This window comes from Epinephelus lanceolatus, chromosome 18 (genome assembly GCF_041903045.1).
Source record: "Epinephelus lanceolatus isolate andai-2023 chromosome 18, ASM4190304v1, whole genome shotgun sequence".
NCBI classification, from domain to species: Eukaryota; Metazoa; Chordata; class Actinopteri; order Perciformes; family Serranidae; genus Epinephelus; species Epinephelus lanceolatus.
The window spans coordinates 2399815-2425069 of NC_135751.1; the positions used below are offsets into that span (position 1 = coordinate 2399815).

At 41.6% G+C, this 25255-nt stretch overlaps 1 protein-coding gene across 11 annotated transcripts in view; it reads right to left on the reverse strand.

Annotated features, from left to right (window-relative positions):
* Positions 1 to 25255, reverse strand: part of mettl22 (methyltransferase 22, Kin17 lysine) — a 90491-nt gene that overhangs the window by 12125 nt on the left and 53111 nt on the right. For 8 of the 11 annotated variants that reach the window (XM_033643910.2, XM_033643907.2, XM_033643908.2 and 5 more), the window contains 2 exons: positions 17604 to 17706; positions 10879 to 11047 (listed from right to left, as the gene is read on the reverse strand). In XM_033643910.2, coding sequence (XP_033499801.1) covers positions 10879 to 11047; positions 17604 to 17706 — 272 coding nt within the window. Of the gene's footprint in view, positions 1 to 5260; positions 5747 to 10878; positions 11048 to 17603; positions 17707 to 25255 lie in introns of those variants that run through there. The other 3 variants (XM_078161436.1, XM_078161437.1, XM_033643909.2) reach the window with 1 other exon arrangement.

Below are 25255 nucleotides of genomic sequence, written 5' to 3' on the forward strand. Positions count from 1 at the left end.
GAGATGCCATCTAGGCCGTTTTTCTTTGTTTTGTTTTTTTTAAAAGTCTATATTTTGCTTTACAAATACGTGAAAAAGCAGCTGTGACCAAGCTATCACGAGGTGAGTAGCATTGTAAGCATAATTAATAGCGATATACTTCAGTTTGTCTGTGTGTTTTTGTATGCAAGCGGGTCTGCTGCGGTCTGCTGACAGTCCAATATGGCGGCGGTAGGACGAAACCATGGGCGAGTCTGTTGCTATGGGGCGTTCTATTGAGCTTCGCCTCTTGGTATCCATGCTCTTTGGTTTACCTGCAAACAAATTAGCATTGTTAGCGTTGGTTATCTTCTGAAGCTAGCAGTTAGCTACACTGCTGGCAGGTCAACAACTTAAACAGTGTTGGGTTGGAGACGTTTAGTGGATAAGATCAACAACAACAAAGTTTGACTTACTTTATGACTGCAGCAGCAGTGCGTCTCAGACACGGTGTGTTTACTTTGAAAATCCCCGGTGATCATCTCTCTCAGTTGTGAGAAAGTGACGGAAATATCATTGTATAACAGTTATGAATGATGTTAATTATTTAGGCTATTTGTTGTTAGTTGTATTTATTTCATTTCGCTCTCCTTAAATTGACCGCTGCAGCCAACACGCTTCAAAACAACGCGCAACTTTTACTTTGAAGGCTGTTTCTGGCTCTCGACTTCCTTTTTCAATTTTCATTGTACAAGTTGGATAAAGGAACAAGCTGACGCTTTGACGCGCTGAATTGCATTACACGTCTTATGACAATGAAATAGGAAATACCCCCAAAAGTGGGATTTTTCATTATACAACGTGAACAATACAGATGAATTATACTTAATGCATGGACCAGGACCCAGAATGCTAATGTGATTTTTAATTAGTGTTTATAATGTGTATGTTCAGAACATGGTGGCTTATGTTGGTAATTGTGATTTTGTGCTGGTTTATGTTTTCAGCCATGAGGTGTGAGTGATTTGACTGTTACATTTCTTTTGTAAAGCTGTATTTTCCAATTGAAATGGATGTGCTTAAAAGTGTTTTACAAAAGCTGTGTATAACTGGAAGCTACACAGAATTTTCTTGAAGGTTAAGCCCCCTGCTGGACCACCTGATGCGATGCAAGTCTTTCATGAACTTAATGTAGTTGACAATGTAACAAAAAGGACCTTTGTCCAGCAGTTCCTATATACACAAATAAGGTAACATAACATTTTATGAATCGCGATTTTTTATTTTCTTTTTATACAAAGCAATCATAGTCCAACAACCCAGTGAAAAGTACATCTTATGTGCCCTCCCAGATAAATAAAATGAATCAATACATTCATCTTCAGTACAGACAAGGACTTCATGTGCTTCCACCTTACACAGTAGACATTCACTGCTTAAACCACTATTGTCTGCCCTATGATATTCCTTCATATACAGCAATCTTTCTCATTCTTGTTCCCCAAACCTGAAATGCAAGTGTTCCAGGTGCTCTCCAGTTCCTGAGAACACTTTGCTACCAAATCATATTTCTGTGTGGATCCTTTTTTTAGTAAATTGAGGGACTCCCCCAATTAAATAAATATGTCAAAATTTATCTTATTTATCTTCATCAAATGACTCACCTAAATCCCTTTCCCAAACACCTTTCAGAGCTGCCACAGTTTGGTTTCTCCCATAGGACAATATCATTTTGTAAATTTGGATAGCTCATGTCCTTACAAAAAACCTTTAAGAACTCCTCTGCTGGTTATGGGGCCCGGAGACATGATTCAAAAATCATCTTTAAAGGCTTTCGTAAGTCTTCCTATGCTTGAAAAGTTTTTGTCACATACAGCAAACATCTCCTCACGATCCGCTAGCTACATGTCCTCTGAATATGCTGCGAACTAGCTCTGTAGTGTTTGATAACATTGTTGAACGTAAACAGAAGTGACGCCCAACGGTACTTAGCGTGCCTTTAAAGCATGACGTAATATAAAATATCTTGAGAGGTGAGGACCAGATAAACTTTGTACTGATAGGTTATAAAGTGCATCTTCACAAAACTGTCTCTACTTCTATAGCTCTCCAGTGTAAGGATTCCCTTGTCAAATTTACCCAGATACTAAAAGCGTTATTTATACACTGAACAAAAATATAAACCTGTGTTCGTTGTCCATAACATATGCCTGCCCATACCATAACCCCACGGCCACCATGGGCCACTCGATCCACAACGTTGACATCAGCAAATCGCTCATCCACACGACGCCACACACGCTGTCTGCCATCTGCCCTGAACAGTGAAAACCGGGATTCATCCATGAATAGAACACCTCTCCAACATGCCAGACACCATCGAATGTGAGCATTTGCCCACTCAAGTCGGTTACGACGACAAACTGCAGTCAGGTCGAGACCCCGATGAGGAGGACGATGAGCATGCAGATGAGCTTCCCTGAGACGGTTTCTGACAGTTTGTGCAGAAATTCTGTGGTTATGCAAACCGATTGTTGCAGCAGCTGTCCGGGTGGCTGGTCACAGACGATCTTGGAGGTGAACATGCTGGATGTGGAGGTCCTGGGCTGGTGTGGTTACACGTGGTCTGCGGTTGTGAGGCCGGTTGGATGTACTGCCAAATTGTCTGAAACGCCTTTGGAGATGGCTTATGGTAGAGAAATGAACATTCAATTCACGGGCAACAGCTCTGGTGGACATTCCTGCAGTCAGCATGCCAATTGCATGCTCCTTCAAAACTTGCGACATCTGTGGCATTGTGCTGTGTGATAAAACTGAACATTTCAGAGTGGCCTTTTATTGTGGCCAGCCTAAGGCACACCTGTGCAATAATCATGCTGTCTAATCAGCATCTTGATATGCCACACCTGTGAGGTGGGATGGATTATCTCGGCAAAGGAGAAGTGCTCACTAACACAGATTTAGACAGATTTGTGAACAATATTTGAGGGAAATGGTCTTTCGTGTGTATAGAAAATGTTTTAGATCTTTGAGTTCAGCTCATGAAAAATGGGAGCAAAAACAAAAGTGTTGCGTTTATATTTTTGTTCAGTGTAGGAGGATTTAACTTTGTCATTGCTGCAAGAGACTACAGAGAATTATTTCATTTTAATGGAGTGTTTCTATTTTAACCGGTGCAGCACTGTAGCATTGGTTTGACGGACCATGAAACTCACAGAACAATTGCATTTGTTATATCATCTCATAATGCTACTCAACCAATCAAATCTGTGCATTCCAAAAAGCACTGCGGCTTGAGTGTGTGAGATACATATGCAGGAGAGAGACAAGATCAGAGTCGAGACAACAGTTGGAGAAATAAGTGAAGGTTTTGGCAACTTCTTGATCTGAATCAGTGGCCAAATGATGTGGAAAAGTTTTCTTGATCAGTTAATTTACTCAATGGACCGTTTTTTCGGCAGACATTTTGACTTGTCATAGTAGGAAAAGCACAGGTGAAGTTAATGACAATATGAAAGACTCAGTGACATTAAAGCCCAGTTCAGACCAAAGAATCGCAACAAGACAAGTTGAAAAAGGCAACTACTTGCAATGCGCTGTTCTGCAAAAAGACCTGCCGGTTCACACCACTGCAACTAGATGAGAAGGTGTATCATCTCTATGCAACAACTCTCTGTACTTTCCAGCTGTTCAGGCTTATTTTGTAGCTGAATATAATTTGTAGCTTCTTTAAATATGAATGAGGATAGTGAGATACTGGCTACAGTTGCATTTGTAATAGTGATGAAGTGGTGAAAAACAGAAAAAAACGAGCGTCAGATGGACTGTATTCATAATAATATGCTACAATAATATAAAAAACCAGCGCCTATTAATCAGTCAATGAGAACGTGTGCGTGTGTGAGAGGGACATAAACACATACAGCGAGCAGCAGCAGCGACCCATCGTCCGACACTGTCACACAATATAGACAGAAACAGAGGGCTCGGCGGGGATGGAGCACCTGCTGCAGCAAGGGAACACACTGTCTGTGGTCACTTTGACTGGATGGGCAGACTGGCACTTCACTACAAGCTGTCTGGCTGTTGAAACAGATGAGATGTTTTACATTTTAAAACCATTGACCGGCTATTTGACCAGCTGAGTTGCTGGTGACACCATCAGCTGGCTTGAGTCGAGCTCTGACCGGCCAGTTCACACCACTCCAACGTTTCTCTGCAACGTTCTAAAACGTCTTGTCAGAAATCATTGGTCCGAACTGGGCTTTAGTCTGCCATATAACTTTTCTAGTGTGCCAGCATGCCAGGACCTGCACTAAATTGAATACACCTATCATTAATATTACTAAATACACCTCTCCTTTCCTTTCCTATTACAGGTTAAAATATCAGCTGTGAAAAAGGTCTGTTCCCATTCATGAATTAGTCTGTTCTCACATTAGTGATCATAACTGATCATGTCCAAATATTTAATTGATTTAAATGAAATTAATCACCCTTTAAGAAGTAAAAATAGTTATAACCTCAATGTTTTTTGAGGCTTTTTTCTGTCTCAGACAGTTTCAGTACTGTGGCTTTTGATGTCTATTTATGTCTTTCCATTGAAAGACATAAATAGACATCAAAAGCCACAGTACTCATGGGCTTTTGTCATTATTTTTGAAATATGGATTAAATCACCAATTGCCTAACAGCGCATTCAACTCACAGAACTGACAAAACATAATTTGATTTGATAAATATTGCGATGGAGTTTCTTTGTCAAGCATGTCAAATGTATGTTAAAATAGCAACTTGTCCTATTTATGCAGCGTTCTGGACCCATGCAGGACTCTGGCCAGAAGTCTCATTTTTGGACGAGAGGGTGGATCTGACTTGTAGCTACGCCTGCACACAGCCTGTCACTCAAACAGCCTTGCCCTTAATAGTAAATTTAGGCTTTATAAAAGATAAACAGGTGAGTTACATAAAAATTCACCCCTGTACAGTTGTCATGAACGGGGAAATTATAGAGACCAAAAGTGTTTTTTGTACAAGGCTGTAAACATGTTTATTTCTGCTGTAAAGCTGGGCATTTTTACACAGGGGTCTGTGGGAATTGATGGCTTCTGGAGCCAGCCTCAAATGGTCATTAAAGGAACTCCAAGTTTTGGCAACTTCTTGATCTGAATATGTGGTCAAATGTATGTTAAAATAGCAACTCGTCCTATTTATGCAGCGTTCTGTGTTGCCACAAAAATAAATCAATACATTTAAATGCTTTAAACAGAATGCAGCCAAAATACAAATTCTCAGCACATGGTTGTACTGCAAAACTTTATTTAAACCTTGTTTTTAATCAAACATAGTGTCCAAACACGAAGACATGCAGCTCTGGCTGACTTTCCATTAACAAAGTTAAAGAACTTTAATTTCCTCTAAATAGCTTCAACAGATAACAGATAACCATCTGTAAGAATGCATGAATGAGGTTAAAAAATAAATTATGCTACATTCATGCGGTGAATCAATGACCCATTTTTAAAACATCTTGATGAATTCTACATGTTAAATTGCCTGTTTCTATCTTTAATTTACCAAATGATATTATTGTACTGACACAGGAACACATGATGTTGCCTTGAGTTTTTATCTTTCACTTTTCAAACCTTCAACAGTTAACCGGAGTTTTGTAGAGTAACTCGTGGGGAGAATGCTGTGTTCACACTGCTGGGCTGTGAGTCCATGTTGAGATGAGAACAGGACAGAATCACATTGGAAGTGGAGTGGCGGTCACCTTCCACAGCTCCTATAGAAATTAATAGTAATGTATATTAATAAAAACCTTACTGAACCCTCCTGGGGAAATTCATCCTCTGCATCTGGTCCACCCAAACTGTGGAGTGGGAAACCACAGGACGTGAAATCCATTTTCAGGTCAATGCCTGAAAGATAATTCCTAATACCTAACAAGGGCAAGTACGATCAGAGTAGCGTTGGCCCAATAATACTGCAAAATTGTGAGACAGTGCATTTGCATCGGTAGGACAAAGTAACATCCCACCTAGTGCAAAGAAGTGTGAGTGTTATGTTGCCTCTGTAACACCTCAAATAAAAAAATCATACTTGTGTGGGGTTTTTTTTTTAATGATATACCCCTTTTTGACAGTCATGAGCTGGCTTGGTGTGGTCCATCAGCCCAGCACGGCAGGGATATGCATTTCCATTACAACAGGGCAACCTGCTTAACGGTGTGTCTTTAAGTGATGATGGCTTGTCTTAAGTCATGATGGTTAAAAGCAGAATGCTGATCCATGGCTAAAGTCCCCTGTCATTTTTGCTGCATGTGTTTTTCCATCACACAGCAGGGCAGGTAAAAGAAGTTTATGTGTTGGAGGTGAGCTGTTTGCAGAGCCGCAGTAAGAGCTTGCTGTCTGCAGCTCTAACTGTGCGTTCACACCAGATGCGAGTGAAGCGAATTGCACGCGCATGACGCGAGTGCATATACGCGAAATTCGCGTCCAACGCCTCATCGCTCGAGTTGAAAATATTGAACTTTTGAGGCGAATTCGCGTGACGCTGTGCCGCGAAAGCCAATCAGCGTTGAGATTCTCCCGACGTCACTGGCGTGTGTCAACAACAATAAACTGCTACTCACCGGAGACAGATGGACAGGCGCTCCGCAGCTGAAATAGAGCGGCTGTAGTTGGTGTCCTGCCGGGAGATCCTGGCACCAACGCTCGCCAACAGGTCCTCAAACTGGGCCCCAGTCAGCCTGAAGTACTGCTGAAAGCGGCTATCATCCAGACGGAGTTCCTGGAGGAGGTGGTGTAACTCACCGAGCTGGATGCGCTTCTGCAGGATAGGGTGAACCCAAAAACGACGGCGTTTGGCCCTCCGACGCATCTGGGACTTCCAGAGGAGGTAAACAACAAAGCAGCGATGGTGGTTATCTTGCCATGGTCGTCAGTGACGTCTTGACGCCCCGATGTCCAGTTGTTGATGCCGAGATGAAGGAGAAATTTATTATTGCGGTGTGCGGCTACCCGGAGCTATATGATACTACGTGTCTACTCTGCAGAGACCCCAACAAAAAGGAGCAGGCTTTGGTGAAAGTTGCCGAGGAGACTGGTCTACTTGGTAAGTTCTGTAAATATGTGTGTTTAATTAGTTTGCAGAATGGTTGTACTATGAACGTTAGCACTAGCTTAGCTCCGGCTAGCACAGCCGGCTTCCCCGCTACTCGCGCGAATGACGCGATGTTCATTCGCATCATCGCCAGTCTCCTCGGCAACTTTCACCATCGCTGCTTTGTTGTTTACCTCCTCTGGTCCCAGATGCGTCGGAGGGCTAAACGCCGTCGTTTTTGGGTTCACCCTATCCTGCAGAAGCGCATCCAGCTCGGCGAGTTTCACCACCTCCTCCAGGAACTCTGTCTGGATGATAGCCGCTTTCAGCAGTTCTTCAGGCTGACTGGGGCCCAGTTTGAGGACCGGTTGGCGAGGGTTGGTGCCAGGATCTCCCAGCAGGACACCAACTACAGCCGCTCTATTTCAGCTGCGGAGCGCCTGTCCATCTGTCTCCAGTGAGTAGCATTTTATTGTTGTTGACACACGCCAGTGACGTCGGGAGAATCTCAACGCTGATTGGCTTTCGCGGCACAGCATCACGCAAATTCGCCTCAAAAGTTCAATATTTTCAACTCGAGCGATGAGGCGTTGGACGCGAATTTCGTGTCTATCGCGCCGCGCTGAACGCCTCTATCGCGTCCATCGCGTCGCGCTAGACGCGTCTAATCGCGTCTTTGCATTGACTTTGTATGTAACCTTGACGCGCGAATTTGCGAATTCGCGTTTGGTGTGAACGCAGCTTAAGGCCATGTTTACCCGAAAACGATCCACTGAAAACAGAATCGTTTCTCATTTTCGTTTTGAAAAAAGTTCCGTGTTTAGACGACAAAGTTTTGATAACAATCGCCATGCACATGGATCCGCAAAAATGACCAAAATGCTGCAGTATACATGCCAGGCCAGTAGTTGGCGGTGTGACGCTTACGCTTCCTTCTACAGAGCGGCGATGTATAAACAAACAAAATGGCAACCGCATGAACGTTTGTCTGGACAGACTGCGAGGTGGAGTTACTACAGTCAATCTACACTATGATGGGGAAGCGTTGATAAATTCAATAGGGTGAGCAGCATAAGCAGAGCTCGGGAGTCCGCCATTGTTGTTGTGATGGTCGACTTTCTCGTGCATGCCTAGTGACTGGAAGCGTAATGCGCATGTGCGAAAAGTGTCCGTTTTCAAAGGAACTGCATATTGCAAGTTTACATGACAATGGAGACGGTGCCGTTTCCAAAAAATTGCACTCTGGAACCCGTTCTCAAAACGTTGCGTTTTCAGGCACCCAAAACGCCGCTGTCGTGTAAATGATTGGCCAAAACGCAACTAAAGTTTAACATTTTCAGTTGAAATCATTGTCGTATAAACAGGACCAAAGTCTAACATGTCACTGTGGCTGTTTCTGCTTTCACTTTCCTCCCTGCAATTTTTTAGATTCTTCACAATAAAAGTCCCACATTATTCTGTTAAGTAAAAACTGTTATTGTAAAGCAGCAAAATAAGGAAATGCTGAGTTTTTCAGCAGCAACTTCACACAACTTCTAATACAGCTGAAAGTGAACATGAAACAGTAAAATAAATCACATATCTGAAGTACAAACAGGATGCAGGAGAGAAACTAAACTCCAACCACAGAGACTGAGTTAGAAGCTACAAAAGTACTGAGAGCTGATCACACGGAAAAAACGCCTTTCTCTCTGGTCTCCTGCAGACAGAGGTGAGTAGATTCTCGCAACACACACTGCTTGTTTCAAGGGGAGAAGCAGGGCTGTTGGGGGTTGGCTGCAGTCAGCGTGACGTCACAGGCACAGCTACCCGCTTGAGGGCGGGTGGCCCCGCTTTTGGACCTACTCCAGAGAAGGTCCATCTCTGGCACAGCTCAGTATAGCACGGTGCATCTATACTGATAATGGAAACGCAAATTGGTGCAGCTTGGCCTGACTTGGTGCAACCAAAAGTGACAGTGGAAAAGGCCCAGTAGATGTGCAACTTTTGGGCCTCAAGAGTGCAGTGCTGAGTAACACTTTGCAGGTACTGAATGGAAGCAAAGCAATTTATGCTTTATTAGCTTCCAAAAGATGAAGCTAAAGGCTACATAAAGCTGATGCCTTTTTAAATTCACTTAAGTCACTGATAACTGTGTTTGTGCTACGTATGTGTTTTTTTAACAGTAATGACAGGATGGTTGCATCAGCTTCTTGTTAGGGTCCGGGCAGCTAAGCTGCCAGGACACTACTGTAATCCTAGGTATTCTTCTTCTTCTTCTTTCTTCTTTCTTCTTCAGAGGAAATCATACTTCCCATGGGTGAAAACTCACCAAACTTTGCACAAAGGTCCAGTCTCATGCCAGATATCCTCAGCTGTAAACTCAAGCCAATAGTCCTGATGGTGGCGCTACAGCAAGCGTCTAAAGTTGAAAACTTTGAAAATTCATAACAAATCAACCATACGTGTTACAACTTCACAACTTTCATCAAACTGTAGCCCCAATACTGAAGAAACTTTTGTACATTTAAACCTATTAAAAACTATGAAGTTCATCACTCTGTTTTTTTTTTTCAAAAACTGTAAAATTTCTTAAACCTATTTCCTCCCACAATTTTTGCTCAATTGACACCAAACTTGCTACAGAGCATCTTCAGACTGTCCTACAAATCTACATTTCTCAGATTTTTGATATATCAAAAATTGAGCCTACAGTGCATCAAAATGTTTGACTGTAAACGGTACTGTAAACATGTACATGCAAATTCGTGCTAAATAAATCTTCAATGTTCATGGAAAAAAAAAGTCATGGTAGATGATGTGTGGCAAATTTTAGAATTTTATCTCAAAAACTGAATTTTTGACAGCATTTTGAATTTTGCTCTAATGTGAACAATTGGAGTCAATGTAAAAATGGCAATTTTAAACATCAGTTTTTCACTTATGGAGCAAATCAATCATTGTTACAAACAAATTACCAACATCTCCATGCTGTTGAGAAGCAATATGTGTATTTTCAGATTTTTGTTTCGATAACGGAATTTTTTTACAGTGGTTTGAAATCTGCTTTTCCATGCATGGACAGCTGCTAAACCTGCACGTCTGGCTTAGTCAATTTGTGAAGCTACACATGAATTGTCACTGACTAATTAGCTCAGTGAGATAGAAATTGATTCTTAGTCTCAGAGGTTGTGAGTTTAAGCCTCAGCTGATGCAAAAGGCAGATTGTGTTGCTAAATTCCTAAATGTCTTCCAATTCTTCTGCTTGTTGCTCAGAATTGCCTAAAAATGCCCGGACCCGACCCATCGCTGTGATTATATTTGATAATTATTTCAGTAGGCGGTGTGTGGTTTCCTTACGTAGCAGAGCAATTTGAGCATATTTGAATATTGGGGAGAATTTTTCTGCCTCAATATATATTATAATTATTGCCTAGATTGTACGGTTTTAAATTTGAGAAAGTTTATGCCTCATGGCTTGTCTACACAGAAGGTCCTTCAGCTGCCTTTTCACTCACACTTCATCACCTTTTTCACTAATCTGTCTCACACGTCTGACAGAAGAAATTTTTTAAATTGTAATTAATACACCCGTTTACACAGATTGAGTAATGGATCTCATTTTGCTTAGACTCTGCCTGTGTAACTGCAACCCCGGTGTACCTTAATAAAATGTCTACACAGGTTAAATAGTGAAAGAAACACATTAGTAGTGCCATCTTCAGTCCTATATCTGTGTCTACACAGTGAGTTCAGAGAAATTTAGATGGATTCAGGATTTAGATTAAAGGCTTTCAGGTTAAGGATAGGGTTCAGATTATGTGTTTTCCTCACCAGTTGCTCTATGCGTTCATACAGAAGAAACTGAGCGAAGTTAGAAGGGAGCTGTTCCACTCGAAAGCTGCATCGTCCATCCACCAGGTCCTGGAGTTGGAACAGACAGTGGCGGAAATGGTTGTAGGCATCACAGGAAACATCCATGTGTCGCAAGGTGAAGTTCATCCTTGTGAGAAATCCAGGCACAACGGGAAACACGATCACTGCTTGAGCTTATAACTTGTTTGTGTGTGAGCTATAAACAAACCTTAGAATAAAAAAAAGCTTATGCTTCACACATATCATCAAAACCCAAAAGAGAATTACCACTTTGCGGTTGTATGCCAATATGAACCAGTCAAGCTTCTCTTATAGTCTACATCTGTGAAAACGTGGATGCCTCACACACATCTTCCCCCTGACAACACAGACGATCCATACAATAAGCACAGTTTCAAGATTAGTGTAACCATTCAGTATCTGACCAAATGTCTCCCCTTCTGTTCTTGAGATATGATGTTTAATAATGGCCAAAACGGGTTTTTGTAGAACATTATGCTAGATATAAAATGTGATCACTTGTTGATTTTATCCTATTAGACACTTGTGAAAATGCATCATAATTAGTGTTTGAATATCTGAATTATGGCCAGAAACATGTTTTGTGAGGTCCTGACCTTGACTTTCAACCATCAAATTCTCATCAGTTCATTCTTGAATCCAAGTGGAATAAAAGTAACAAAAGAAGCTCCCTGTTTCACTCTGTGTATACTATACTTAGGGCAGAGAGACAGAGGGAACTGGTTAACAATACAGAGAAGCTGTTTAATGATGTATATTTTTGTGTATATCATAAGCGGGTAACAAATATATTTTGGCATTTCACATTTCATCTGGAGAAAGATCACCTATTTCTGAGGTTCACCAAATTCCAACAGAGCCGTGGCACCAACTCTTCCACTTAACTGTTTACCATCTCAGTTAATCTTTGCATCCTTTTCTGGCTGAATATGACTATCCTTCATCTTTGTCACTTGGCTACTCAGAAGCTTCATGGTGAAAAATCTGCCTGTTGTACATGTTTATCTTCACACAAGGAGTCTCACAGAAGTCCGTGAGTCCCCTTCTGACACCAATGACAGTCAATCATACAAAAGACGGTGACCGGGTGGGGGCAGTGTACTGTATTTGGACCTGTTTTTTTTGTTCTTTAATGTGTGAACAAACACTGACAAACACCAACATGCAAATCAGGAAATACTGTAAACATAACAAAATATACATAAAGAAACAACATTTAACTGAAATACATAACATTTAGAGCTGATGACAAGGCCTAATTCATAATGAACGCATATTTAACTACATTTTAGGAAACTGTTGGAACAGATTTCCCTGAATATCCCGGCTTCCATTCACACATGACCCCATGAAGGAAATGTTTCTAAACATCTCAGGGATAGACAGAATGTGTGAAAGGGGCTCACATAAATGGAGCCTGGGTTTGTTGAATGTGGCAGTGCTGTTTGGGCTGAGAAAGCCATGTGTAAGTAAGGTAAGGAGGTAGTTGGGTTGGTGCGGGGAGCAGTGAGAGCTGGCATTACGGGAGTGTCTCTGGGACGCCAGAGGTCACTGTCTAGCCTCCTGGAGGTGTCGTGGGACCAACTCGACGAAACACTGGTGAAAGGAGGTTCCCACCTGATTAGGGTTCGGTATCGTTTGGGTTTTTTCTGATACCGGTGCCGAACCGATACTTTTAAAAAAACGGTACCGGTGCTTAAACGGTGCCTGAACCGATACCTCAAAATATGAGTTTTTTATGGAGGTTGAAAAGTGGCACAAATGGGCCACCTTTCAGAAGTGTGTATTTTGTATAACAGTTTTAAATTATAATAAAAACAATGTTTTTATTTATTTATTTCTGAGGGAAATAAACAGGTATATGAACACTATTAACAGTTTTAAAATAGAATAAAATAAAAAATAATATTAACTCTATTAAAGTCAGGTCTCTGTAGGCAGCCCAGGCTCCGCAAATGGCAACAAAAACATTTGGGTCCAGGCTGTACCAACCAGCCAGCACAAGACCAGTGAAAGCAAGCACACACACATGAACGCGGTGCCTATGTCTCACAGTCTCACGCAAACGTGCACAAGTGAACACGGTGCACAGAGAAGCAGTTAGAGCTGCAGGCTACAATGAGGCTAAAAACAGAGTTCAAATGACGTTTTTCCAAACAACTTTTTATGTCAGGCTTCAGGACACTTGGATCACTACGAACGAGCAGTATGGAGATATTTTGTGGTTTCAATTATCTGTTTTTGGACGTTTGAATGTGGGGTGCCGTAAGCCTCCATTAGGTGGAGTTGTGTTGCTACGTCCTCTCCCCTTGGATCTCTGCAAGTGTTGTGAGGACTCTAAGACTTCACCTGAGCGTCCATCGGCATATGGCTGAGTAGATAATGGGTGAATTTTCATGTTGGGTTCACTATCCCTAACAGGTGTGTAAATCCAGGGTAACTAACAGCTATCGCTTGTTCATGACAGAGTCACGGAGGACGAGGGGGGGAGGAGGGAGGGGCGAGCTAGCTCCGTTGTGTTTGATAACATTGTTGAACGTAAACAGAAGTGACGCCCAACGGTGCTTAGCGTGCCTTTAAATAATAATATACACTCAACAAATGAACAAATGAATGAATAATGATTCTGTTACGTGTAACGTCCAATAGAGGGAGACATAGCGTTAAAAAAACAGCACCGAAAGGAGGCACCGTAATGTGCGTTTTGTTTCGGTCCGGTAGGTATCGGTTGTATAGGTACCGGTTCCATATAAGAACCGACTTTCAGTACTCAACCCTACACCTGATGATCCAAAAGGTGTGTTAGTTATCACTGTTCATTGGTCTGTATAGATAAGCCTTGCCATAATAGCTTATCATAGGGCTTAGAAGGTTATTCACTGAGCACTGATCCTTTCTCTAAAGCACAAATTTCTTGTGTTTATTTGAACTCAGAACCAGCCCAGCTAGTTACTGCTGTGATTAGGGCAGCTGACAACAAGGGAAAGACCATGTGACCGCTTGGAAAGACAGCTGGCAGGAGGGCAAAGACCCCAAAGGTGCTGGCATGAGCTAGCAACCCATGGCAGCTGTGGTGGGGCCTAGCAGCCTTGCTACAACCAAAATTAGCTACAGCCAACATAGGGAAAATACCCCAAGAGTCAGCGAGAGCAGGGGTGAAAAATGACTCGCATTTGGATTACACAGTAACAGACATTGGAACGGACACGACTATGCATTGGATCTGTGACTCAGTTTAGGATGGGGGCACAGACCTATCCACCAGGGCTAGAATTAGCAGCACTCAGGGCAAGGCGAGTGCATCTGTAGAGGACAAAAGTAGCTCAATCAAGAACAGGATGCTTCAGGTTTGTTCTTGCAGCTGGCAGAAAGTAACATCAATAAAAGGCCTCAGAACTCATCAGGGAAAGAAGAAGTGTGTGGCAAAGAAAGGGCAGAGTAGCCGCATTGATCAGTACTTCCTAAGAAGTCAGTCGAGTCAGTCGGATGAAGTCCAGCGACAGGCAGAAAACCACAGTTGGCAGGATATCAGTAACACTGCCACTGAAGAGGAGGTAGTAAGAGGGGATGCAGGTGACACTGAGGTTAGCGGGCCAGTCAGAGAGAGAGCGATAGATCAAAAGGTTAGAGTTAGATGGCCTAGGGCAAATGACAGTAAAGAATGGGAGATAGTTAAAAGAGATTTGTCAGTAATCCAAAGCAGGCTTAGAAAAAATGCAATATAAAAGTTAGAAAAGATGAGAGATATAATTTACTCATATGGTGCAGAGAGGTTTGGGTGCATGAGAGAAAGAGGGGTGAGAGGGTACAGTCAGATAAGTGTAGGCGGCAAGGAGAAATAGAGAAGTTAGTTAAGGAAAGGAGACAGTTAAGAAAGCAGTGGAAAAAGGCTACAGAAGAAGAAAGGGAGGGAACTAATATTTTGCAAGAGGAGTTGAGAAGCAGGCTAGCAGCTCTTAGAAGGGCAGAGCATCTCAGGAAAATGAGGAGGAAGAAGGAATATGTAAGGACAGCTTTTTTCAGGGACCCTTTTAAGTTTGTTAAAGGATTGTTTAGCCAGGAAAAGGTTGGGCAGCTAAAAGCAGCACGGCTAGAGGTTGAAGAATATTTGAGAAATACATATTCAGAAGAAGAGAAGAATAGGATAGTAGGTTTTCCACCAGATATCCATTAGGAGGGGTGGAGCATGAGATGGATGTCAGACCACCTAGGTGGAAGGAAGTTCAGGAGGTGGTCAGGCGTGCAAAGGCTGCAAGGGCCTAATGGAGTCCCCTACTGGGTTTATAAAAGTGCATCTGATATCCTTAAATTTTTGTGGAAACAGCTAAGAATAGTTTGGGAGAAACAAATTATCCCAAGAGCATGGCGTAGGGCAGGGGGTGTCCTCATTCCTAAAGAGAAGGAGTCTGTGGACCTTACCCAATTCCGGATGATTTCTCTATTGAATGTAGAGGGGAAGATTTTCTTTAGTGTAGTAGCACAGAGATTAGCTTGCTACTCAGAAAGGAATAGCTTAATAGATACTATGGTGCAGAAGACAGGAATACCAGGTTAAGCAGGGTGTTTAGAGCATACTGGCATGATCTGGCACCAGATTCAGGCAGAGAAGATTAAAAAAAGGGACATGCATGTAATATTTTTAGATCTTGCAAATGCATTTGGTTCAGTACCACGTAGCCTCATTTGGAGTGTGTTTGACTACTTCAAAGTGCCGCAGGTAGTTGTTAACTTAGTGAAAGCATATTTTCAGGATATTAGGTTGTGTCTAAGTACTGCAGGTTTCACAACAGGTTGGCAGAGGCTATAAATAGGTATTATGGCAGGGTGTACAGTTTCTCCATTAGCATTTACTATGGCGATGGAAGTAATCATCACGACTTCCAAGTGGGTGGTAGGTGGGGAGAGATGGCAGAACGGGGTGCATCTTCCGTTAGTTAGGGCTTACATGGATGACATGACACTGGTGACCACATCAATGCCATGTACAAAGAGGCTACTAGAGAAGTTAAATAAGAACCTCAAGTGGGCCAGCATGAAGATTAAGCCTTGTAAGTTGAGAAGCATGTCAATACGTAGAGGGAAGTTAAGTGATAGGAAGTTTGTCATAGATAATGAGGAAATCCCAACAATTAGGGAAAAGTCAGTAAAGAGCTTAGGTAGGTGGAACAATGTGGAGTTGAATGATGAGGAACAGGTGGTGAAATTTAGAAAATATGTGGCTGAAGGATTGGATAGAATAGATAAATCAAAACTTCCAGGAAAGTTGAAGTTGTGGTGTTTGCAGTTTGGGCTATATCCTAGGTTAATGTGGCCACTGTCAATTTATGAAATTCCAATATCCGTTGTGGAGAGAAGTGATAGGTCAGTCAGCTCCTATATTAGAAAGTGGTTGGGCGTTCCTAGGTGTCTAAGTAGTGTTGCATTGTATGGAAAAGAGATTCTTCAGCTGCCAGTATCTAGTTTAACAGAGGAATTTAAATGTACCAAGGTCAGGACAGAGCTGTTGTTATCTGGGAGTAGGGACGTGGTAGTTAGGAGTGTGGTTCCAAATCCAACCAAGGGGAGGAAATGGAACCCAAGATCGGCAGTTCAGGAGGCAGAGGTAGTTCTTAGGCATGCAGAGATTGTAGATAATGTTCAGTTTGGCCAGAGAGGCCTAGGGCTTGGCTCAGGCAAACCGGTATGGAATAAAGCAGGTCCCAGAGATAAAAGAAAGCCGGTTGTGGAACAGATACGTAGACAGGAGGAGATATTAAGGGGTGCAAAGGTAGTGGCCAGGCTAAGCAGGGACAGTGGTTGAACTGGGAAAGTGTAGAGAAGAGGAAGCTTAGTTGGAGGGACCTGTGGAATATGGAGGAGAATTGTATTAGATTCCTGGTAGGGGCTACATACGATGTGTTACCAACCCCCCAGAACCTAAAACTGTGGGTAAATGGGGACCCATTATGCCCATTGTGTTCAGGTACCGCAACCTTAAAGCATATTTTGTCAGGCTGTAAAGTTAGCTTGTCACAAGGCCGGTATACATGGCGACATAACCAGGTGTTGAAAAGTTTAGCTTTCGAAATAGAGTATGGTTAATGTGCTAGGAAAGGTAGTATCAGCACGGTCACTACCTGGAGGTTGCATAAATGGAGCCTGGGTTTGTTGAATGTGGCAGTGCTGTTTGGGCTGAGAAAGCCATGTGTAAGTAAGGTAAAGGAGGTTGTTGGGTTGGTGCGGGGAGCAGTGAGAGCTGGCATTAGGGGAGTGTCTCTGGGACGCCAGAGATCACTGTCTAGCCTCCTGGAGGTGTCGTGGAACCAACTAGACGAAACACTGGTGAAAGGAGGTTCCCACCTGATGACCCCAAAGACGTGTTAGCTAACACTACTCATTGGTTTGTATAGTTAAGCCTTGCCATAATAGCTTATCATAGGGCTTAGGAGGTTATTCACTGAGCGCTGATCCTTTCTCTTGAGCACAAATTTCTTGTGTTTATTTGAACTCAGTATACTCAGGTACGAGGTATTTTCATCAACCGAATGACATGATTATGACATTCCACAAGCAGTTGTGGAAATCTCACTAACCAAACACAACCGCAGTGTGGATGTTTTGTGCTAAACCATGGCTACCAGGACCAACATGCTTAAAGATACCTAGATGGCATTTCTCCTTACCTTTTCTCTATGGAGATGAAGATCGTGCAGGTGTGAGAAAAGCTACAGCAGAGTCGGTACAGTGTTCGGAAAAGGCCATCTGTCAGATCATCATCATAGCAAACTGGTGACACAAAAGAAAAAAAAAGTTGAAATATTTAATCTGCTTATTTGTTGGTCTGTGCATATGTATTCTATGTTTCTGCGATTGATGTTCCAGCTTTAAAAGCTTACATTAGAGCTGCGATATGCATTACTTGAACAGGATCCATTACAAATCCAATAATCAAGTCTGCTATTATAAGTACATGGCGTTCATTTTGATAAGACACTCAGCTGGAGGGTCCATGTTGAAAGTCTATGCTCTCCCCAATGGAAGCCAAAACATCTCGATTGGCCCCTGGTGGAAGGCTGCAGTGAAGGTCATAAAGCCTCCATGCCTCCATATCAGTAGATGGCAGAGGTGGAAAAAGTACTGAAAAATTCTACTCAAGTAAAAGTACTTTACTTTGATGAATTTCTACTTAAGTACAAGTAAAAAGTAGTTCGTTTAATATGTACTTTTTTTTGTGGAATATTTTATTTTCAGTTTTATGTAATTACACAAAGAACATATCAACATAACACAAAACAAGGCACAAAAAAAAAAACAAAAAAAAAAACAAGTCCCCACCCCACAAAAAAAAAAGCCCCAAAACCCTCAGCAAACAACAACAACAAAAAAAAGGTCAGTGCATAAAGTCAACCCAAAAGATCACATCAAGGACTTGACACAAGAGGCGCAGCCAAGTAATCCAAATAAGGCTGCCAAACTTTCAAAAAGGTGTCATATTGTTTTCTTATACTGTATGTAATTTTCTCCAGGGGAATGCAATTGTTAATCTTCAAAGACCACCTATTGATAGGAAGAGGGAATCAGATTTCCATGATACTGCAATGCACTTCCTGGCCACACACAGAGTAATTTCCATAAATTTAAGTTGTGCATTATTTAGAGAACCACGAATACTTGTAAAGTTCCCCAGTAAACAAAGCTCCGGGTCCGGTGGAACATTAACTCCTGTAATCCTGGTCAAAGTGGAGCAGATGTTATGCCAGAAAGGCCTCACCTTTGTACACAGCCAGGTACAATGCAAAAAGGAACCAATTTCAATATCCCATCTGAAGCACATTTCTGACAAGTTAGATTTTAAAGAATGTAATTTTTCTGGGGTAAGGTATAACTGATGTAGAATATTATAGTTAATCAATCTATAGCGGGCGTTAATAGTAGCCGACAAGCTGCTTTGACATAAATCTGCCAAGAGCTGTTCATCAATTGTAACATTGAGATCTGATTCCCATTTCATTCTAGATTTGTGCAGACCGGGTTTTGGGCCCTCATTTAGCAATAGACGGTACATTTTGGAAATGAATTTACATGCATTCCCCTCACAAAGCAATCTCTCAACATCATTAATGACAGGCAAGATCATTTCGGGACCCAAGTTAGCTCTCAGAAAAGATCTTAATTGGAGATAACAAAAAAAAGTTTGATTGGACAAGTCATATTTTCTCTTCAGATGCTTGAATGACATGAGAAGTCCTTTGTCAAAGCAGTCCTCCAAACGATGGATTCCTTTTTGATGCCATACATCCAAAATCTTATTGTTTAGAGTCATGGGTATAAGTTCATTTTGTCTTAAAGGTGTTTTAGGTGACAGTCCCACTTTCAATCCAAGACTTTTGTGAACCTCATACCAAATTTTAATCAAATGCTTCAATATAGGGTTATCTGTCCTGTTGGCTACCGTTCTACAGTTATGCTTATAAATGAAGTTACTGTGTACCTTTTCTTTCAGGAGATGCAGCCCAATTTGTGTCCAAGGGGGTGGGCCACTGCCCTCAAAAAAGGATAAGATAAATCTCATTTGAGCTGCTCAGTAGTAGCTTTTAAAACTGGGTAGTCGAAGTCCCCCTAATCCATAGTCCCATGTTAACTTCTCCATTGATATCCGGGGTGCCTTACAGTTCAATATTAATTGTCTGACATATTTATTAAGAGTTTTAAAAAAGGATTGTGGTAATGGAATGGGTAGGGATTGAAACAGATATTGCAGTCTTGGTTGTACATTCATTTTAATACAATTAACTCTGCCAATCAGGGTGAGAGGCAAACCCATCCACCTACGTAAATCATCTTCAGTCTTACTGAGCGATGGGAGGTAATTCAATTTATATAGGTTTTTGAGGTTGTTGTCTACAATTATTCCAAGATATTTTATACCGTTAGAAGGCCGTCTGAATGAACTAGTACGCTGGAGTTTGGAGTGATCAAAATTTGTCAATGGAATAATTTCACTCTTTTCCCAATTCACCTTGTAACCTGAAATATTACCATAAGTATTTAATATAGTTTGTAATTTGGTAAGGGAATTGTCAGGATCTTTTAAGTATAAGATAACGTCATCCGCCAGGAGATTAATTTTATGAACTGTCTGATCCACATGGAAGCCCTTTATATCAGGATCCTGTCTGATTACGTCAGCTAAAGGCTCAATTGCCAAGACGAAAAGTCCTGGGGCCGGTTGCACCAACTGGTCTTTACTACGCCTGGTCGTAACTCCTAAGACGGTCTTTGTTAAGACCAGTCTTAAGGAGTGGACTTACACCGGTTGCACCAACAGGGCTTACGCCTGGTCTTAGCTACGCTGGTTTTAGCTGTGCGCATCCATGTGAATGCCCCCGGAATGCCCCTCGCAGCCTGCCTAGAGGAGCGTGGTGACGTTAAATGATGCGCCGCTGAATCACCCCATGTGCTAGACAGATGACAATTGACAGTTGACAGCCCCTCTCATCTGTGTTGACAGTTTATTTACAGTTTAAGATTTGAAGAAAACTTGAAGGATCAACGAAAAACTTTACCGACAATGAAATTAGAAAATTAATCAAGCTGTACAGCGAGCACAGAGACGTATCACAAATAAGAACAAACAGTCGGTATGGGCAGAGATAACAGGGCATATCAATACGTGTTCAGACTCTGGCTGCCTTCATACAGAGGCTGACATGAGGAAGAAGTGGAAAGATCTTCTCAGCAAGGCAAAAAAATACATCTCCAAAAAAAATCATCCAACTGGCGGGGGTCCTCCCCGAAAACCTCAATTTACAGTGACATCATTGTTGACGTATTTGGGGAGGATTCCCCTGCCTGGTGGGAAGGCTGGTGGTAGTGCTGCGTTGCAGCCCAACACAAACTGTAAATCCAGTGACAGCTCTCTCAATAAGTTCAAACAGATCTCTCCTACTGAACTGAAACCTCTCAATCAGCTCCCCGTCATTATATAGGCTATGTCAAATTGCTTCTGTCCCTAATTACTCTCTCCCGTCTAAATGCCCGCTCGTATACAGACGTGCCATAATAAAGTTGCGCTCTCTGCACTCTAGAGCGCATGAGCGCAGCTTGATAATGACCTTACACCTGCTCTTGACTAGGTGTAAGATTTATGCCCGGTCTTAGTGAGAAGAAGTCTTAAGCCCTGTTGGTGCAACCGGCGTAACTATTAAGTCGGACTTAGAACGCCAAGTTACGACCGACTTAGCTTAAGACCAGGCTTAAGACCAGTTGGTGCAACTGGCCCCAGGAGACAAAGGGCATCCCTGTCGGCTTGATCTACCTAAGGGAAACATAGATGAAACTTGTCCATTGGTGCTGATTTTTGCCCGTGCTTTGTGATAGAGAGTTTTTACCCAATTAATAAATAGTGGGCCAAATCCAAACTTGGCCAATACTTTAAATAAATACGGCCACTCTAACCTATCAAAGGCTTTCTCCGCATCTAAAGCCACTGTTATACTGGGCTCTGTTTCAAATTTTGTTAAATGAATAATATTAAAGAGCCTACATAAATTGTTAGCTGAGGAGCGTTTTGAAATAAAGCCACTCTGGTCTGGATTTATTAGTTGTGGGTTTAAAATGTACTTAAAGTAGAAGTTACTTAGTTACTTCCAATAACTTGATGGGGGTCACTCCTATGCAGTGCAAAAATGGTGCAGGGGTCATAAATCCAATCCAGAAACTGGTTATTTTTCTATGATGAACCATAGAATTCAATCAAATTTAGGGCTGTGCAATATCATTAGAGCATCACCATCGCAATGTGTTCTTGTGCAATAGTCACATTGTGAGACTTGCAGTATAAGTTGATTATATCAATATAATATTAGTCAAAGGCAATATGCCATACTTATTTTGCTGGTTAATACTTTAGGTTGTGAAGTTCTCAATTTCCAGGACAGTCTGATTGTAAAATGTATATTTCATGCAAATACAGCCTTTCCAAAGCCCAAATGATGACTTCTTTCCAAATAGAGCTATTTAAGTTATTGCAATAAGCTACTGCAATACATATCGCAGTATACAAAATCGTCGTCGCATTGTCAGTTTTGTCTAATATTGCGCAGCCCTCATTCATTTTGACTCACCAACACAACTGTTAGACTGATGATACACAGAGCAACTTTTTGAGCAATGTTGTTTGGCATTATTCTCAGGGATGCAAACAGGTGTATGGTCAAAAAAGAGAGAGCTTGTCGAAGCGAAATTCTCAATATTAAAATACACTAACACTAATTTGGATCCAAAACAGAACAATTCCACTGAGCAACAGTGTTTCCCCTATATGCAACTAGCAGCGGTGGTGCTCCGCTGCTGAAATATGATCGCTGCTGCTGATTTATTTTTCTTTTTTTGGTCTTAGCTCTTTAGAAACTACTGTTATATTATTTGCCGCTACGGATGCTTCGTATCCAGGTCAATTCACACACTAGTGAATAAAGCATTTAAGAGGAGAGGAGAGGGCTCCGTCTTATCTCTTCATAAACTAAAGTTATATTATTTTGAGCGACAGACACTCCATATAATAACATATACTATTTATCGTGTTATACGGTGAAACGTTTCACTTTATAATGTGATGACTTAAATTGTTTACACGATGGCATGTCATTTCTGTCTCTACATGGTTGCACCTTTACAATCCTCCTCTGTATTGCGCACAGCGGAGTTCAGTCCCGATGCGCACACCCACACACACAGACACAGGTGAGCACACAAGAGCACGGCTCGGGCCGCATTTTTCTGACCAACAATTATAAACGGCACTGTGCACACAGGGTTTTCTTTCGTTTCGTTCGTTTCTTCATTCATTTCAACTGCGGCGTCTCCTTGTGCTTCTGCTGAAGCACTCCCACCCTTCTCCATCTCTCTCTCCAGTAACTTGCCGGCACCGGCTGCTTGTTCTGGGTCAATTCCACACGAGGTTTTTCGAGATTCACCCTTTTGGTTTCCATTTAGCCGAAAACTTTTTTTTTTTTTTTACTCAGTAACGGATGTGATCTCCAATGTAGCGAAGTACAATACTTCAGTCAAAATTTACTTAAGTAAAAGTAAAATTACAGATTTCAAAAACTACTGAAAAAATTACAAATTACACAAAAAAACCTACTCAATTACAGTAACGTGAGTAAATGTAATTAGTTACTTCCCACCTCTGGTAGATGGGACATGGGCCAAACTAAAAACTGAAAGTAGACATCACTAAGAAACAAGATCATATTTCTCCTGTTTTAGCTTCTCTGCACTGGCTCCCTGTAAAATCCAGAACTGAATTTAAAATCTTTCTCCTAACGTACAAAGCTTTAAATGGTCAGGCTCTGTCATATCTTAGAGAGCTCATAGTGCCCTATTATCACACCAGAACACTGCGCTCTGAGAATGCAGGGTTACTCGTGGTCCCTAAAGTCTCCAAAAGTAGATCAGGAGCCAGAGCCTTCAGCTATCAGGCTCCTCTCCTGTGGAATCCTCTTCCTGTTGGGAGGCAGACACCGTCTCCACATTTAAGACTAGACTTTCCTTTTTGATAAAGCTTATAGTTATGGCTGGCTCAGGCTTGCCTTGTACCAGCCCCTAGTTAGGTTGACTTAGGACTAGTCTGCCGGGGGACCTCCTATAATACACCGGGCACCTTCTCTCTCTCTCTCTCTCTCTCTCTCTCTCTCTCTCTCTCTCTCTCCCTTTTGCTAACACTCATGTCCTGTTACTGCATCTTGCTAACTCGGCCATACTTCATGTCCCTAACTCTGCTTCTTCTCTGGAGCCTTTGTGCTCTACTGTCTCACAGGTTAACTTATATCGCAGCGGTGCCTGGATAGTGTGACGTGTGTGGTTGTGATGTTGCCGTAGTCCTGCCTGATGCCTCCTGCTGCTGCTGTTATAATTAGTCATACTTCTACTGTTATTATACACGATTATTGGCACATATGTATACTATCATATATTAATATATACTTTCAACGTATTGTACCACAATAGCCATAATTATTATAGTATTATTAATTTCATTAATGTTGTTGTAAGCTACTGTCATTACATTGTCTGTCCTGCATCTCTCTCTGTCTCTGTCTGTCTCTCTTTCTGTCTTATTGTGTCATACAGATTACTGTTAATTTATTATGCTGATCTGTTCTGTACGACATCTGTTGCATGTCTGTCCATCCTGGAAGAGGGATCCCTCCTCAGTTGCTCTTCCTGAGGTTTCTACCATTTTTTTCCCCCTGTTAAGGGCTTTTTTTGGGGGAGTTTTTCCTTATCCGCTGCAAGGGTCCTAAGGACAGAGGGATGTCGTATGCTGTAAAGCCCTCTGAGGCAAATTGTGATTTGTGATATTGGGCTTTATAAATAAAATCGATTGATTGATTGACTGATTGATCAAATATATTTTGGCCAAAAATGGTTTCTGTCATTTTAGGTAGTTCTAATCACACTCCTGTATGTGCAAGTGTTCGTTTTTCTGATAACATTGATTTTAATTAGTTATTTGATACTATGAAAATGAGGTTTGATGTCAAGATTGACAGCTGTGTTTGCCAATATGTGTACTCCGTGGTCAGTGGCGTTGCTCGCAATTGGTATTGGTATAGTAACTTCTCTGTACAGCTAAAATCACAAATTAAAAAAAAATAATAATAAAATTCACCCCTCCAAACAATCTTTAAGGAGTCTATTATCAGACAAGCACAGAATACCATGTCTAAATAAACTAAAATGCTTTACCCAGAGTTCCAGCTCTATCCCTCTGGTAGAAGATTCAGGGTTTCCCAGAGCAGACTGAACCCCTATAAACATTTATTTCTGCCCATGTCCATTAGGATTCTCCAAAAAGATGACCAAAAGTTGACTAAAATGTCATGAATTTTTGTTGACTAAAACTATTAAAAAATGACTAAAATGTGAATAAAACTAATAAGCATTTTTATCCCAAGACTAAGATTAAATTTAAATTAGCTTTTAAAATTAACAATGGATGTCACACAATATGGATGGTGTGTTTCACCCTATACACACACTCACATCCTGGAATAGAGGTACTCACTGAGTAAGTAACTTCTACTCAGTGTGCCATAAGAAAGGTTACTGTGAAGAAAACAGTTTACTGACGGGCTTCCCAACAAATTCCTTGTCAGTGAAGAGATTTGAATGCATCCGGATTTTTCCAGAGCTGTGGCACCTTCAGAGATTTGTTTAGTTTGATGACACAATAGAAAGGTAAAAGTGCTCTTTTCAGAGCATGGACCTCAGTTTTGTCCAGTGATGATCACCTGACCACACCAATCAATAACATCATAGCATACAA